We start from the raw sequence: 17,623 nt of genomic DNA on the forward strand, positions 1-17,623 counted from the left end.
GCCCGTGAGCCATGGCCGCTGAGCCTGCGCGTCCGGAGCCTGTGCTCCGCAACGGGAGAGGCCACAGCAGTGAGAGGCCCGCATACCACAAAAAAAAAAAAAAAAGAGGGAGCAATAAAGTGTCTCAAGAAACACTTTCCTTCCACTGGCCTCCTGATTTTTTTTCTTAATTCCTTGTATCCATAAATATTTGTTGATTAAATAAGTGAGTGAATAAACAAATGAATGAATATGGAGATCATATATTTGAGAACCAATAAGCAACTAACTGCAAGAAATAAAATTCCATTTAAACAAAGAGTCTAACCATAGACATCTCTAGATGATGGGAATAAATTTCAAGTCCCAGTTATGGGGATCAAGTCATAGTCCATATTACCAAACACCACGGATCAAGTTCCTAGGGGGTCCCACGTGTCTGCCCAGAGACCCCAGTGTGGCTCCTTAGTCTCAGGGAAAGGAGTTTCTTTCCTCACCTATAATATAAAAATCTCCGTGCCAGCTCTATTCACTGGACTGCTATGGGGCAAAGCTTCTAAAATGCCTCAGGGAGAACATCTTGAGTTGTTCTTTAAGAGCTGTTATCAAGTCCTTCAGATCAATGGTTTCCAAACTCAGCTTCACAGGATACAGAAGTGCTTTAGGTGTATATGTGGACAGATGTACATTACAGGGAACCAACTTGTCAACTTATATGGACAGTGAGTTTTTATGTTCACTGTCTCCTGCTACCATAAAGCATATACTTAAGCTTATAATATAATAAACATGTTATATACAATAACAATTACATATTAGCTAACATTTGCTCGAGACTTTATTATGTGCCAAGCATTGTGCTAAGTGCTTCATACAGATGATCTCATGTAATCGTTTCAACAACCCTGTAAACCAAGCACTCAATTATCCCATTTTGCAGATAAGGAGACTGAGGCATAAGTAAGTTAAGTAACTTTCCCAAAGTCACACAGATAGCAAGTGGAAGAAAAAAAGCAAGAATGCCAAACTCTAACTTTGAACTCTTATGCAAACACTGCCATCAGTGTGCCATTTATTAGGAATATAGCTCTGTACTCAAAAAAGTCAGGCTGGCTCTGGTTCACTGAAATACAATTGTATGAGTAAGAAACTACTTACCTGGGTGCATTCTGCTACCTGTTGATAAAGGAAATTATGGCCGGGAATACATTTTGCAGAACAGATATGCAAACTGTGCTGCCTGACAGCCCGTTTTTATATACCTCCTGGGGACTGACACTTTGCTCTGGGTTTGATTCTTAGAGTCTCTACATCTATGTGGGTTTTGCCGCTATTCCATTAATGTGAACAGGGGTGAAGGAGAAAATGATTTTTCTCGGATTCACGCTGGATTCTGCAGTTATTAAATGAGAGAAAGTTATTAATACGTCTGTTTTGTTACAAGAGAAGGGACTAGCACTTAGAACCAGGTATAGAAAATTTAATTAAAATCTATTAGGAAGGCCAAGTACAGCTGTTAGGTCGTTTCCTCATGCTTAAGGCATATTTAGTATCTTATATTAAAAAGTATTTCCTGGAGGATAGGATACGGTTGGGTTGGGGTGGAGGAGACAAAGGGGCGAAATATTTAATGGGTCTCTTTTCTCTACAGTGAAATTCATTGCCAAAATGCCCAATAGAAACACATAAAGTCAAGTTTAAGGGAATTCCCTGGTGGTCCAGTGGTTAGGGGTCCACGCTTCCACTGCAGCGGGCATAGGTTCGATCCTTGGTCGGGGAACTAAGATCCCGCGCGGTGCGGCCAAAAATAAAAATAAATAAATAAATAAAGTCAAGTTTAAGAAAATCACTACGCTTACCGGCTGCCACTCCGAAGGTAATGAAGAGATAATGCACGTTTGCAGCGTAGGCACTCAACACCCAGCCCAGCGAGTTCAGCAGCCCTCCGATGATCGCGGTCTGGCGGCACCCACAGGTGTTAATGAACAAGCCAATGAAAGGTCCTGTCACAGAACATTGCAAAAAGAATGACTGAAATGACTAATGGCATTTTATTTTCCTCCTTTCTTAGGGAGTCCTCATATGAAGACAAAGAATACAGTATTACTAGAGCTCTCAACTAAAACAAACCCAAACCACACCCTTGCTTTATGTGCAGAAAGCTTGTGGCATGCAAAGATAGGTTTCAGTCATTTCACCGGAGAGCACGAGGTTCTAGATTTTCAAGGAAGACAGACCTGAATAAACAGACAAGTTGATTTCATTCTCTTCTCTACAGCAGAGGTCCTAAACTCGTGGTCTAGGTGCTCCATCCAGCCTGTGGATGCATTTTGTTTATCCAGAACAAAGTTTAAAAATGTTTTGAATCCGTTGCCAACATTTAAAAACGAAGATTATTCACATAAATCCAGTGGCCACACAGAATACCTTCCCTCACAGGCCAGAGCAGCTGGACCTGTAGAGCAGCTGATCCTGTTTTGCTGTGACACACCCTCTCTAGTTTGCCGCAGTCTCCACCCTTCCCTGCAGCCTTGTATTTGACATCCTGCCCTCATTTACATTACGTGTTTGGCCTCTGTATACATTTGAGTTTTTTACTGTAAATCTAAAGGGAGTACAGAAAGGGGGGTTCTCAGGACCCCCGTGCTTCAAGAAAGGAACCTATAGCCTGTTTTCATGAGGATAACCAGATGCAAACAAAGCCAGAAAGAACTCCATTACTTCATACGTACTTCGGCCTCTGCTGACTCTCAGTCCCTGACTGGACCCTCCAGGCTATGCATTTATGACACTGTGCGGAGACTCAGGTCTACCCCTGGTTGTACAATATTTGCCAATACTCACAGCAATGCAGTATATGATATACTTTCTCAATGCTTACTTTATATGACGCTCTAGTTTTTGTCAACCTCTTTGTTTCCTTCCTGATTTTGTGGCAGCTTCTGGTGTCACTGAAGCTTAATGCTTGCCTTCGGGTCAGTGATTCCTTATCCAAATAGCAATCCATATTTTAGTAATACAGTTCAAGGCTGTACTCAGCATTGCTTTTTTTTTTTTTTTTTTTTTGCAGTACGCGGGCCGCTCACTGCTGTGGCCTCTCCCGTTGCGGAGCACAGGCTCCGGACGCGCAGGCTCAGCGGCCACGGCTCACGGGCCCAGCCACTCCGCGGCATATGGAATCCTCCCGGACCGGGGCACGAACCCGCGTCCCCCGCATCGGCAGGCGGACTCTCAACCACTGCGCCACCAGGGAAGCCCAGCATTGCATTTTAAACATCACCTTATTTTTGATCATTATTACTTTATATAGTTATCAAACCCTATGTTCAGGTGGGACTATTTCAGGTTAAAAATTGTTGAAGTCTAAGGAGCTTCCTCTTGTAGTCCAAACTGATATAAAACTTTCCTTTACAATTCTAACAATATTCATGTACATAGTTGGGTACAGTCTGCTAATAATTTTTTTTGGTCTAGTGATTTTGAGAGGATCCAATCCTCAAAACTGAGAAGATAAAGACTTACTAATTTAATTAACCCTGCTGTATTACAGAAAATAAGTCAGTAGATAAACCTCTTAAAATAGACTTAATACAGTAAACATCTTATACAAATATACTGTATTATGTATATTATAAAATAAGCACATGATATACACAATATATAAGCTAAGCACATTGATATAAACATCTGAGGAAATTACTGGGGGGAACTAAAATTCAGAAACCATGAGTTGAAGAGTGTCTTTTATTTCTCTATAAATATTTTTATTTTCCTAAACCCATGGTCACTTCACCACTTCAAATCTCAGAGGAGTGGGTTAAAAAAAGAGAAAAATGCATGATTCATTGGTTTGCTGTTAATAGGTCTTTTCAGATATGAAGGGTCAATGCATGACAGTTCAGTAGAATGATATTTCCCACATCACAGAAAGGGCCCAGAAGCAAGTTTTTCTGTGATACTGCATGTTTATGAAACACTGCATTAAGAAAGCATTTGGAGGGAAAAAGGGGGAAAATTCCCAAATAAGTACAGATATTCATATCTGGAGGAATTTTATATATCAAAAAGAAAGTACTGCTTGCTTTACTGAAAACAACATTAAGATGATAACGGTGTCTGGCTTTTTAGTTTATTGACTCTGGCACCATGAGTGCTGCAGCCACAGTCATTTATGATGTGCAGATGGGCAAAGTCAGCCCCAGAAATGCTGTGACTCCTCCATGGTTACATAATATAGATTTATCAAAAAAAGGAAGTCAGACCCAAACTTTAGGATCCTTAGTTTCATTTTCTAAGCAGTGTTTACTGATGGTCAGTTGGCATCACCGTGATGGAACTGCCATTCAACAAAATGAAAAGAACTCCACACCCAGTCTAAGGAGAGAGGAAAATAAGATTGAGATGCAGTCCTTGGGCTAAGATTCCCACTTTTGTAGAGGAATTCATTGTTTTGGAATGAGATTATACACCTTGTCAGACTTTCTCCTCTTCGGAAGGAATCTGAATCTTGGCCCATTTCCCACATAATAAAGCCTTGCATTGCTGCAGGAACACGCTGAGGAAGTCATGATTTCTTGCCCATCCCAGCACCTCATAGGTTGGAAAAAAGCTCAGGTGAGGAGAGAAACAATCTGAGGTGAGCCTTGGCGTACAATCATGGATGAAAGTCGCTAGTTCGTTGAAAACCTGGTCTCTTGGTGTAACCCTTCCCTGCAATAAATCAATGGCTCTCTGCCTTGGCTGACTGTTGGAGTCACTTAGGACCTTTAACGAAATCATTAAAGAAAAATCCTGATGCTAGGGTCCCATCCCAAGAGATTCTGATTTAATGCTCCAGGTGCAGCCCGAGTGGCCGGTTTTTAAAAGCTCCCAGGTGGATCTAACGTGTAGCCAGGACAGACAACCACTGCTCTAAATCTACTTAGCAAGAAAATGACCTTTTGCAGCCTATAGCTACCCCTAACAACATGGCTTCTACCAAGAATTATTCCAAGAGCTATCACAAAGGCTGCTGTAGATACTACCAAGGTGATTACACTTTTTAAACAATTGGGACCTTCTGCACGAACTGGCAAAATCCATGCTAGCAAAGAATGAAACAAGAATGAATTCAATTTCCCATGTGCAAGTCACTGTCCAACAGAGTGCTTTTAACTCTGTAACATAATTCATGGAATTTTTAAATTTGAAAGAGGTAACTCAATGTCCTTACAATGATTCGAAAATGAAAACAATTTCTATTTATTCACTTCAAACATATTTTCAGTTCTCATTTAACGTCATGGCAGGCAGTGTGGTATAGTGGACACCATTTCAGAGTCCAGTGGACCAGGTTTGAAGCCTGTCCCATACACTTACTGGCTACAAGTTAACTTCAGTAAGTTACTTAATGTCTCTGAGCGTTGCACGTTCTCCTCCGTGAGATCAAGATGATGGTCTGGCCTCCAGGGCTGCTGTAGGATCACATGAGATCATGTACATTACACGCACTTGGCATGTAGTAAGTGCTAAATAAAGGAGAGCTCCTCTTGCCAGCTTCTGGCTTGGAAAAGCAAACAACGTATCTGCCGCCACCTGTACCAGCAGCTTAGATAATGAATAGCAATTTAGGGTCACGATAAACAGAATAAAAGACGTTTCATTTACATAACTATGAGCCTTGCTGTGCTATAATTTCTGAGCTGCAAAACAAAAGATGTTTATCTGGCAGACACCTTTCCTGAAGAAAGGTTAGTCTACAATCTAAAGTTCCACTGTCTGGAAATAAAGGACTCTCAAACAGAATTCAAAGTCCACAGTTACCTCCTAATTAAAGATGACAATCACATTTCAACACCACTGTGAGTTAGGTGTACTTATTTGGGGGATCATCGTCAGAACTACATCCAATAATTTCAGGACTGATTTCCATTGCTTATTCCTGTAGAACTTGTGAAACACAGAGTAATACCGAAGACAGCCTTCTTAGACGGTTTGGAAAATATTGGGACAAGTATCCTGGTCTTTGGCTGAATCTTCTTTTTTGCTGTATGAGCACACTTTCTAGATTGAATCTGTAAGTATCTTGTTCTACGCTCTAAACATTTATTTTTAAAAGGTAAGAAAACTGAATTTTTAGTCTTTGGGCTGGCCAAAAAGTTCATTAGGGTTTTTACAGCCAAACCCAAACGAACTTTTTGGTCAACCCATATTTTAGAAGCACAGTTTTCCTTTACTGACTTATTGAGAAGGTAGAATTATATCCAACACAAAACTAGAAAATTCCCTGCACTGAGGTTAACCTACCTGCACTTCTCATATGATAAACAGTCCTGGTTTGATTGAACAAGGCCAAGGCAGGGTTGAGAAGTCAGTTCATTACAGTTATAGATGAAAGTGATTTATCAACAATTCTCTCTCACACACACAATGGTGCCCTTATTTAATTTAAAAACTAGATCAGTAATAATTCCTTGTGATAAACAGATACCCCCTGTACACATCTTGAGAAATAACATTCTGTCCTTGTTTTCTATCATTAGCACTGCCACTGTTATTAATGTCGCTGGTATTATCCAAAATAACATTGGCTGAATACCAGCCAAGATCAACAAATCTCTGAATTGAATTCAAGCAATTACCAGTGTGGAAATCACTGACAAGGCACAGACTCTTGTCAAACACACATATGCCTGTCATCCGCATACTCTCACCATACTAGGAAGAGATTTGAGGCCTATTATGTTTCTAGTATCAAATATATCACGAACCCTTTAAATTAAAAAAAAATTATATGTAAAAGTATGGCTTCTACTTTCAAGTAAAGGAATTGAACAGCTTTACGGTATAGTGGTAATTACCTCGTACGACTGTTGAGAGAATTAAAGTTAAATGAGATGATGTAAGGGAAAAGACCTGGTATATAATAGGTGCTTATTAAATATCAGTTGGCAGTAACAGCTGTTTAGTTCTCAAACTGAAACACATTAGCCATAGCAACATATATTTATAATAATTTCCTTGTTTAGTATCTCCAACTAGATAAGAACTGCTTTCATCGATTGCTAGGTGGTTAGATTAAACTACAAAATACAAGAATACGTTATTATTCCCTCCTGTTAGCTATATCAGTAACCTTTCTAAAAACAGTTTAATAGATTTTTCAATAACATAGGATCAATACTTCAAATTTAAAACATTAGAGCTCTGAAATAAGATTATTTACTTTTACTGTGTTTTCTCTAAAATTTTTATCTTCTGAAAATATTCATGTGTTAAACAGAGTTGTAATGATAGGTAATGAATTATAACAGTTAAGACAACAGAGTTAGGGGCAAAAATTCTAATGATCAATTTTTTGAATACTCCAAATGTTTACCATACTCGAATAGGAATATCACACAAAAGAACAAATCCTGTGTGATTCCACTTATATGAGGTATTTAGCATAGTCAAATTCATAGAGACAGAGAATAGAATGGTAGTGGCCAGGGATAGGGGGTTGGGAGGAGAGGTGGCAATGAGGAGGCATTGTTTTAATGTGTGCAGTTTTATTTTGGGGAGATGGGAAAAGTTCTGGAGATGGATGGTGGTGATGAATGCACTCAATGGCATTGAACTGTACACCTGGTTAAAATGGTGAACTTTATGTTACGTACATTTGACCACAATAAAAACAACAGCAACATCCGCTAAAATGTAACATCTAATGTTGCAACAATATAAAACATTACTTACAGTGGGGAATCGTCATTTTATAATTATTCAGTTTTAGAACAGGCCGCACGCGAACATACCCACAATCAAGGTGACGCCCATGCTGAGGGAGCTGACCCAGGCCGTGAGGCCACGGCTCTGATGGAATTCTTCAAGCCACTCCACGTTGAGGACTCCCAGGGCCATCTGGGATCCCATGATGAGGATGTGCACAAAGAAAGAGGAAAGGACCATCATCCAAGCCCATCCGCCATCAACGTTTGGGTGGGGTTTAAGTGTCTTCTTATCTTTGGGGTCATCTTCAAAATCATACCCAATGTCTTCATGACTTGTATACATTTTCCAAGATGTTCTGAAATACATACGACAAATAATTTCATTGAACATCGAAACAAAAAATCTCCATCTTTCTGGAAGGCTCTACCTACCCATCAGAACCAAAGTGGCCCCACCATTATATTAGACCTTTAGATCAATCTTGTCATTATGCAGATTTGGGAACACTCCTCACTTTTTCATAGGACCAAATGCTTTTATGAAACCTGTTTCATCTTTACAGTCATCCTATATATAAGTATTATTATGGCTCTTTTAAAGAAATGGAAATAGACTCAGGGAAGTGAAGTGCCTTTCCCAAGTTCTCATGGCCAGAAGGTAGTATATATAATAGCTAGACAGGAAGCCAGGAATTGAACCCAGCTATTTCTGACTCTAAAGCCCATGCCTCGTGTCCCTCATTGAGATGGAAACTGACAGGTGACAACAAAGATGTTAGAGAAGGAAGATGCCTGGCCTTAGACAGGGTAGCTTGGCCTTGGGGCGGTGAGGCTATGGTTCTCAGTTTTGTGGGTCCAAGTGTTCAATTTGTTCAATGCAGCTAAAGTGGGTTAGCCTCAGGGGGACCGACTCATACAAACCCAACTCAGGAGAGATTGGTAAAGGAGAAGGCCAATTTATTATCTTACAATGGGAGAGAGAGTCTTCTAATAATGGTGATATTTATGTCTGATATACAAGACATACTTTCACCCCCTCCATCCACCCCCATTCCCAGCATTTACCTGGGAAGCTAGAAAATTACTTAGAAAATTGAAAATCAGATTACAGAAATTTGGATACCACAATGGCATAAAGGTTACCAGGGAGCCAGGGGCTAGATCTTGAAGAGCCTTATGTGCCAGATAAGGATTGTGGAGTTTATCCTGTACAGAATGAATAGTTGGTGGCTGCATGTGCACAAGGAAGAGATAAGATGGCACCTGTGCTTTGCGTAGATCTCAAGGTGTTCAAACAAGAGGAGGGGGTTGGATGGAGCTAGAGGTGAGATGATGCCAGGTCAGGGGAGGTCTCTGGTTTTGTTTTATTTTTTAGGATGAGAATGGAGTGTATGCATAAAAACCGAGGATAAGGAGAGAGAGAATGACTACTCCCAGAGGTGGTGGGACAGGGTTGGTCTTGGTCAGGAAAAGTGACCCATCCTCTGAGACTAGAGGAAGCAGGGGGTAGATGGAGAAAAAATGGTAAGTAGTGGGATTTTTTATGATGGCATTCTGTTCAGTGTGAGGTGAGATACTTCACTGTAGTTTGGATTCGCATTTCTCTAATTATTAGCGAAGTTGAACATCTTTTCATGTGCCTTTTGGCCATCTGAATGCACATATCTGTTTTGAGAGTAAGTTGCTAAGAGTTCAGAACTGCTGGTGCACACCTTGGCTCAGTTTGGGTCTGCAGTGTCACACAGCACTGCCTTTAGCAGGACATTCAAGAAGGACTGTGACAGCACAGTGATGGTGGAGATGAAGACCAGGACGCCAGCTACTTGACTTTTGTCACTCTATGTGTCCACCTGGAGACTTTAGTTTTGTTTAAAATTTAAAAGAGCAAAATAGAGTGCCAAGACCGCAAGGTGAAAAATTTTGGTTTGGAAAGTGAAATTTGTAGTCGATAACATGAATTTGAATAATGACTTTAAAATGGAAATCTATTCTTCGTTTCAAGTAATTATTTTAAAGCAGAGGAGCAAATCAGAAAATAGTGATTATTACTGAAAATCATTTTGTTGCAGTGGAGGAAAAACCATGGGGCTTTTCTCCGCAGTGTTGTGATGTGGACAAAATGACAGAGAAGCAAATTGTGGCCAAGTGCACAGCTCCCAGCCTCTTTTAGGGAAGCACGCTGTGCCATTTGCACAGACTCTTCTGTACACCCCTGAGCTAAGAATTGTTTTTACCTTTTCAAAGGCTATGTGACCTGCAGAACTTCATATACTTACTCTCTGACCCTTTATAAGAAAAGTTCGCTAATCCCCAGATTAAGAGTTTGTTGGGAAGACACGGGTGCTAAGGAACCAAGGATGCCAGTGGAAGAGCAATTTAATGGATCTGTCCTGGGGCTCATCTTGACTTTTCATTTCTCTCATACCCATTATTTTTATCTTTTAAATTATTCTGTCTCTTAAACAGATATCCCGTGCTCAGCCACCACACTTCCTGCCCATGCTGCTGCTCTCTGCTGGGTTCTTCCCTTCACCTCTCCATTACCGAGGATGCTGGGAATGAGAAAATGCTATCTTACCATGTAACTTCCCCACCCGGTCAAGTTATCTTTAGGATTAAGTCCAAACTGCCCTGTCTGCTTCCAGGCTCTCCCCTCGCATTATCTACCACTCTGCCAGGTCCCTCCTCCTGTTCTTCAGCTTTGCACTCTGCTCTCCAGCCCCATGGAAGCACCTGCAGCTCCCTGAACCTGGCACAGTCTCTCAAGCTTTTGTGCATGACCTTCTCTTCTTTCGGGAACATACCTCTCTCCTTCTCATCTCCTGGTCCTCTTCTGCTCATCCTTCAAGAGTCAACTAAATTCTAATAGTGAAACCTTGAAATAATGATGGAAAAAAAACCCTGCAAACATCTCTAATATCCAACCTTAGAGCACATGTTAAATCAGTCAATCATGGTATAGCCATGCAATGCAAGTGCACCATCAAAAATAAAACTGTATGGGCTCTTTGAAGACAGAGAAAGAAGGTCACGCTAAGGTTGAATTATACTCGGGGGTCACAGAACGGGGCGCATGAAATAATTCCTTTTTGGTTGTTGTTGTTGTTAAAAATATGTATCTGCAGGAAAAAAAGCCTGGGGTGAAACAAAAATGTTGATGGAGATTATTCTTTGGATGATCGTCTTCCAAGTAATTTCTGCTTCTTTATCTCTTTGGTAAAAAATTCTAAATAAACGTATATTAACTTTATTATAAGAAAGTCAAGGCCCCTCTCTCTATCTCTTAAACATCATCTGGTTCAGCTACTTGCCTACAGTAGATTAGTGGCAATTCAGGGCCTCTTCCCCTGGGAAGTCTAGGCTGCATTGGGCTGTAGGCTTGTGTGTGTGTTTCCCACCACCCTTCTTTACCTCCCTATGAGAGGACAGTCTTCCTGGGGATAGAAGGGGATACGATAGCCCTTGCTCTCCAAAGCTCACAGCCCATAACCAAGCTACCCTGTCAAAAGTTCCAGGAGGATGAAGCTAGAAAGGGTTCAGAAGGGGTGGCTGATGGTTGTTTTCTCTCTGCCCCTGGTAGTTGTACACAGAATCCCAAAGAGCCAGAAAGAGGAGAACCAGGCAGCTTGATAAGGGGTGTGACTGGCTTAGATGAATAACAACATTGTTTTACAGTCTGTGTTTAATGAGATAAAACACACAACTTGGCATTTTCCTAAAGCCCACCTACCCGTAAGAAAAACTTTGAAATAATAATAATACAAAAGTCATATTTTTTTCAACTTATGAGTTGAAATAGCAAGCACTTTTCTAAGCAACGTTAAGAACTTTAAATTTTCACTGAATTATTTATCTTAGGGGTTAAGAGATGCAGTTGCCATTGAGTTGCTCTTGACATTTCCAGTTTATCTGTTCATAAAGAAATGATGTTAAATGGCATTTAATGGAAAAGTTTTCTTCAAGAGGCACAACTGTGCCTGTAGAAAATAGTATCAGATGGAGCCTATGGGTGGGTAAAACAAAATTCCATCAGATCCGCAGGAGGTCCCTGAAGATCTTCCAGGCAATGCGGTTGTCTGCATTTCACACCCAAATCTCTCTAAAAGTCACTCCTCTTTTGACTAATCAGAGTTATCTGACTGTCCAGCCAGATTAACTAAAACAAACAAAAGGCAACAGAAGAATAAATGTCTCCTCACCCCCAAGTTTGCTTTAGCATTTCAGCATTTATGTAATAAGATACAAAATAATCATCTGAGCATTAGGACCCTCCTCTGCACCTGGAGAGAAAGGGAGAACCAGGAGGGGTTTCTGGGCCACCTCTCTCCAGGCTCCAAGTGTTTCTCCACCATACGGTCTTCAAGCTCCCCCATCTTTTCACATACTGACACACATGCAAAATGACAACACATGTGTGGGACACTGGGGGAAGTGGAGCAGTGAGCGTGGGGGTTCTGCTAAGGATTGATGTGTAAAATGGAACCCATTCTGGGCTCACCTAGAATGGAAGCCCTGCACGTAACGTTAGGGCCTTGCGTTGAAGAAGCTGAAGGAAGGAAATGGGAAGATTATGGGATCAACAGTCAACTTCCCATTCTTCCCTAAAGTGAGTTTATTACCGGTGAAAGAGAAACCATTCATGGGGGAAATGAAGTAACACACGCAGGCTAACATGGAGGTCAGCTACATATTTACCTGGTAACTGGCAGAAGTGAAAATACTATACAGCCTGTTCGAGTGTTTCAGAGATTAAAACGAAATTGAATTTTCCAACAACGTTAGGGGAGCAAGTTTTATAAGCAAGTCATTGAGTTTTAATTTGGCTACTGTTGATTATGTTAGAATGTGGTAAGCTCACTGTAAATAAGCAGTAAAGGGGAAAGCGCCCAATTAAAATTAAAAATACAATCTTCCCCAAAGGTGACAGAGTATGTTGGTAGCAGGTTCCTCATTAGACGTGGGTGTGTGGCAGGCACATCTGTAATTTGGCTCTGTCGGTATTTGTCCTCTAGACCGGGTGTGCAATGGACATCTTGAGCCTTTAGAGGGCGCACTTGAGGCCAAGAGGCTGAAGAGGCTGGAGCAGCCAAGGCCGGGGAGCTGAGCTATGCAGAGAGCACAGCGCAAGAGAAACGGGGAACCCTATCTAGGTTCACGCTGTATCAGGGGGAACTAAAAATATAAATGCCTTCTATGGGTCGGGAACTGTGCTTAACGGCTTCTCCACAACGATTCTGTCCAGTTGATATTAATGCTCCATTTTACAGATGAAGAAATTGAGACTATTTGTAGAATGGGGGCAATGCAACTTAGAGAGGTTAAACTACCCGGTGCTGGAGGCCAAATTTGAACTCGGGCCTGAGGGATTCTCTCTCTCTCTCTCATACACACACACACACACACACACACACACTCACACACAAACACACTCACACACACGCGCGCGCGCGCGCGCGCCAGGCAAGGCGAAAAGGAATCTTTCTAATGCCCAATAATAACCCTTACTCATCCTTGCTAATGAGAGCCTGGATCAACTTTTCCGCAGAAAGAAAACGGCTTAATTAATTGGTAAGCAGAATTGAGCTCCTAAAACACCGTCAGTGGCCTTGGCAGCGTCTAGCCCCGAAATGGCCGCCCCGGGTCCCTCGCCCCATTTTAGTCTCTCCTTTCCTTTCCTCCCCGAGGGGCCTTGATCAGAACCACTCTGGGGTACCAGCGTCCGCACACCCTGGGGTACCAGCGTCCGCACACCCTGGGTTGGCCCACGGCGATCCGGCCTCCGCACCACCCCCCAGCCCTCGAGCGCCGCCCCCGCCGCCCCGGGGACCCCTCCCGGGCGCTGTGTGCTCCCCCTTCTCCGGCACCCCGAGACCCCTGGCCCCCATCCCGGGCATCCCGCGTCTCCCCGCACGCCCGGAACTCGCCAGCTCCGCGGGGAAGCGAGGCCGATCGCAGTCCCGGCGGCCTGCGCGGGGAGGCATCCCGCACCCCCAGAAGTCCCGCAGCCGCCCCGCCCCCGCTCGGGTCTCCCCCTCTCCGCCCCAGCACTGCTAGTACGAGTGGCTAACGCGGGCCGGGAGAGAGGGCGGAAGCAAGGCTGGACGCGGGAACGAGCGCGCCTCTGGGGTCGGGCGGGGATTCCGAGGGGCGCCGTGCGCCCTGGACGACGCGCGCGGGGCCCTGGCCGCCGTGGGAGCGCGGCGCGTGCCCACGTTCCGCCGCGGCGCGCCCGCCCGCCCGCGCCGAGGTGGACTAGCCCGCGGCTCGGGAGCCCCCCGGCAGGCGGCCTGGGCGGGACCACCGCGCCTCTGCTCAGCCCTGCCCTTGACCGCTCCGGCCGCCTTCCCCTACCGGCCCCGGGCTCGCACCGCCGCTTCCCGGGCGCCTGGGGCGCAGCGGCCACCGCAGCCCGCGATGCCTGCGATGCCCGGGATACTCACGGTCCGCAGCCCTCGGGGCGGCGGCCTCACTGGGCGCCCAGCCCCGATCCCCGGACTTGCTGTTTTCCGCGGAGCCCCCTGAGCGGCTGGGCGGTGAGATTTGTGGCGATGTCGCCTGTCATCCTGGAGGTGCCGGGGCCCGCGGCTCGGCGCTCCGCCCGGTTCGGCGCGCTGCGCGGGCTCCCGGCGCCTCCGCCGCTCGCTGCCGGCCCGGCTCCGTTTTGTGGAGCTTGGAGCTCGAGGCCTCAGTCCGTGTGGCTTTAAAAAGGGTGCGTTTGGAGGTGCCCGAACCTAACCTGAGCTTCCTTCCAATCCGTGCAATTTCCAATCTCCATGCTCGTTCATTCCTATACCGGCTAATTCTGGTTTGGCAGGAAAAAAAAAAAAATTGCAGTCACCTCACGTGCACACTCTCGTGGCCGGCTGTAGTTTCCAGCTTTGGCTGAGGTTCGCTAATGCTCTCGGCACGTTTATAACTGGAGGAAAGGGCCCGAAGCCTAAGATGCAGGTGGGAATGGAAGTATCTTCCATTTCTCTGAGATAGAGGAGAAGTGATGAAAAAATCCTCACCCAAGCCTGGACCGCAAAATTTGGCAGTTTGTGAGGGAAGAGTCGGGCAGGCCCTGCAAGTGTTCTCGGCCAAAGGGGACTGAAAATCCCTTATTCTTTGTCCCATTCTGGGTGGTACCTCTCCCTGCTCTTTCCCCGGTATCTAACTGTTGCCTGGCTCTTGCATTCGTGGGTACCAGGTACAGATTTCATTTCCACGTGTACCTACTCTGTTCCCAACACAATGCTTTGCCCAGGGAAAGTTTTCAATATTTTGTTAAATGACTGTGTGAATAAATGAAGCCAGTGCTATTTTTACCTCACTTGAAGGATTCTGTAGTAGTTCTCTATTGCTATTGTAATGTAGTACCACAAACTTAGTGACTGAAAACAACTCAGGTTTATTATCTCATAGTTCTGGGGGCCAGAAGTCCGAAATGGATTTTACTGGGTTAAAATCAAGGAGTTGGCAAGGTTGTGTTTCTTCTGGCAGCTCTAGGGGAGCGCTCACACTTCTAGAGGGTGCCCACAGCCCCCTGCTCCTGGACATGTCCTCTGTCTTCAAAGCTGGCAACGTTGCACCATTCTGTGCCTTTCTGCATACTCACATCTGTCTCCTGCTTCCACTGTTCTGTTTTGTTCTTCTTTTTTTAAATAAATTTATTTATTTGGCTGCGTTGGGTCTTTGTTGCTGTGCACGGGCTTTCTCTAGTTGCGGCGAGCGGGGGCTACTCTTTGTGGCGGTGCTCGGGCCTCTCATTGTGGTGGCTTCTCTTGTTGGAGAGTACGGGCTCTAGGTGCACATGCTTCAGTAGTTGTGGCATGTGGGCTCAGTAGTTGTGGCTCGCGGACTCCAGAGCACAGGCTCAGTAGTTGTGGCGCACTGGCATAGTTGCTCCGTGGCATGTGGGATCTTCCCGGACCAGGGCCTGAACTTGTGTCCCCTGCTTTGGCGGATTCTTAACCACTGCACCACCAGGGAAGTCCCGCCTGCTTCCACTTTTAAGGGCTCTTGGGATTACATTTGGCCTAGCGGTGGTAATTGGATTATTGGATAATCCAAATAATGTGCCTGTTTAAGGTCAGTTGATCAACAATCTTACTGCTGTCTGCAACCTTAATTCTCCTTTGCCATGTAAGGTAACATATTCACAGGGTCCAGAGATTAGGATGTGGACATCTTTGAAGGACCATTATTCTAGCTATCATAAATTTCCTTCTTTCTTCCTTTTCCCCTTCCTTTCTTGTTTCTGTTTTCTTTTGCAAAAAAATAATATTCACATAATCAACTTTTGGCTAAAAGTAATTGAGGACATTATGAGAAAGGACATTTCGATGAAGCACCAGGCTTATGTGATCCAAACGTTTTACTTTTGCTGATCGGAACATGAGCAAATGGATGGTTAGTATTCCCTTGGCCTGACCTTCTCCGATATCACCCATTTCAACCAGGCTTTTGAGAGTAAGTCAAGATGGGGTTCCTGGCAAATACCTTAAGTGCAGATGATCCATCTTGTTGAAAAGAGGTCTGTAAGATTTTTCAGTCTTTTTTTCCCTCTCTGAAATCTTTTAGATTTATTGAGGTATGATTGATGAAGTATGGACTGTATGTATTTAAATTTACAACTTGATGAGTTTCAGGTAAGTCTGTGGAACCATCACCTCCATCAGATAACTCCAGAATTTTCCTGCGCCCTTTGAAAGCCAGTCCTCACCCCACTGTACACCACCCCAGGCAACCTCTCACCTGCTCTCTGTGAAGCTTCTCCTCTGGACCATGGGTACTTCACAATTAGAATGTCCACAAAAGGCTTTCTTTCTTTCCCTTCCAGCTTTACTGAGGTATAATCGACAAATAAAATTGTATATATTTAAAGTGTGCTATGTGATGATACACAGGTACATTGTGAAATGACTATCACATCACAATCAAGTTAACGAACACATCACTTCATGTAGTTACCTTTTCTTTATATTTTCTTTTCTTTTTTTTTTTTTTTTGGTGGTAAGAACACTTAAGATCTACTGTCTCAGCAGATTTCAAGTATACCTTACAGTATTGTTAACTGTAGTCACCATGCTGCTGTACATTAGGTCTCCAGAACTTACTCATCTCATAACTGAGAGTTTGTACCCTTTGACCAACATCTCCCCATTTCTCCCACCTCCTAGACCCTGACAACCACCATTCTACTCTGTTTCAATGAGTTCAACTTATTTTTTTTTTAGATTCTACATATGAGTGAGATCACACAGTATTTGTCTTTCTCTGCCTGGCTTATTTCACTTACCATAATGTCCTCCAGGTTCATCTGCATCGTCACAAGTGGCAGAAAGTCCTTCTTTTTTATAGCTGAATAATATTCCATTGTGTATATATCACATTTTCTTTATCCATTCATCCATCAGTGGACACTTAGGCTGTTTCCGTATTTTGGCTTTTGTAGATAATGCTGCAATGAACATGGGAGAGCAGATGTCTCTTCTAGACACTGATTTCATTTCCCATAGAAGGCTTATCTAAGAAATCATTTTGTCTTCACAAGTTTCATTGTCCTTACCTGCCTGGCAGTTTCTTGTTGACACGGGTAGGTTGAGAGCAGACCTGGAGCAAAGGAGCCTCCTATCTGTGAGTCACCGGTTGGTGTGTCTGGGTTAAATGAATAGAAAGCCATTGTACATTAGAATGTAAAAGACAAGCACTGAACATTTTTCAGGTATCAGGTACAAGACCCTGACATCATCTCTTGATTTCTAGGCAAATTACATATAGTTCCACAATAGTAGTCTCACTTTTAACTTAATCGTATCAGGTAATAACCTTGTCCCTTAAGAAGATAAAATGATTCAAGTGATGCTTCTAAAATCCTTTCCTCTTAGTTTTTTTTTATCATGCATTCAACTGATTTCATAACTCCATGTTGGAGTTGGGGTGCAGCTAAGGATGTGGACAATCTTTGCCTT

The 17,623-nt window shown here is 43.6% G+C and overlaps 1 protein-coding gene and 1 long non-coding RNA gene across 7 annotated transcripts in view; one reads left to right on the plus strand and one right to left on the minus strand.

Moving 5' to 3' along the window:
* SLC16A14 (solute carrier family 16 member 14) overlaps window positions 1-14,462 on the minus strand; it is a 29,803-nt gene extending 15,341 nt beyond the window's left edge. For 2 of the 5 annotated variants that reach the window (XM_067027157.1, XM_067027159.1), the window contains exons 1-3: window positions 14,402-14,451; window positions 7,755-8,026; window positions 1,839-1,982 (exon numbers count right to left, since the gene is read on the minus strand). In XM_067027157.1, coding sequence (XP_066883258.1) covers window positions 1,839-1,982; window positions 7,755-8,026; window positions 14,402-14,445 — 460 coding nt within the window. In that variant the 5' untranslated portion in view covers window positions 14,446-14,451. Of the gene's footprint in view, window positions 1-1,838; window positions 1,983-7,754; window positions 8,027-14,110; window positions 14,291-14,401 lie in introns of those variants that run through there. The other 3 variants (XM_067027158.1, XM_059053061.2, XM_059053062.2) reach the window with 3 other exon arrangements.
* LOC136793634 (uncharacterized) overlaps window positions 13,106-17,623 on the plus strand; it is a 69,566-nt gene continuing 65,048 nt past the window's right edge. Inside the window, exon 1 of one of the 2 annotated variants that reach the window (XR_010839242.1) lies at window positions 13,106-13,238. This is a non-coding gene — a long non-coding RNA (uncharacterized lncRNA). The remainder of the gene's footprint in view (window positions 13,239-17,623) is intronic. The other variant, XR_010839243.1, reaches the window with a different exon arrangement.

This window comes from Kogia breviceps, chromosome 2 (assembly GCF_026419965.1).
Source record: "Kogia breviceps isolate mKogBre1 chromosome 2, mKogBre1 haplotype 1, whole genome shotgun sequence".
Classification (NCBI taxonomy): domain Eukaryota; kingdom Metazoa; phylum Chordata; class Mammalia; order Artiodactyla; family Physeteridae; genus Kogia; species Kogia breviceps.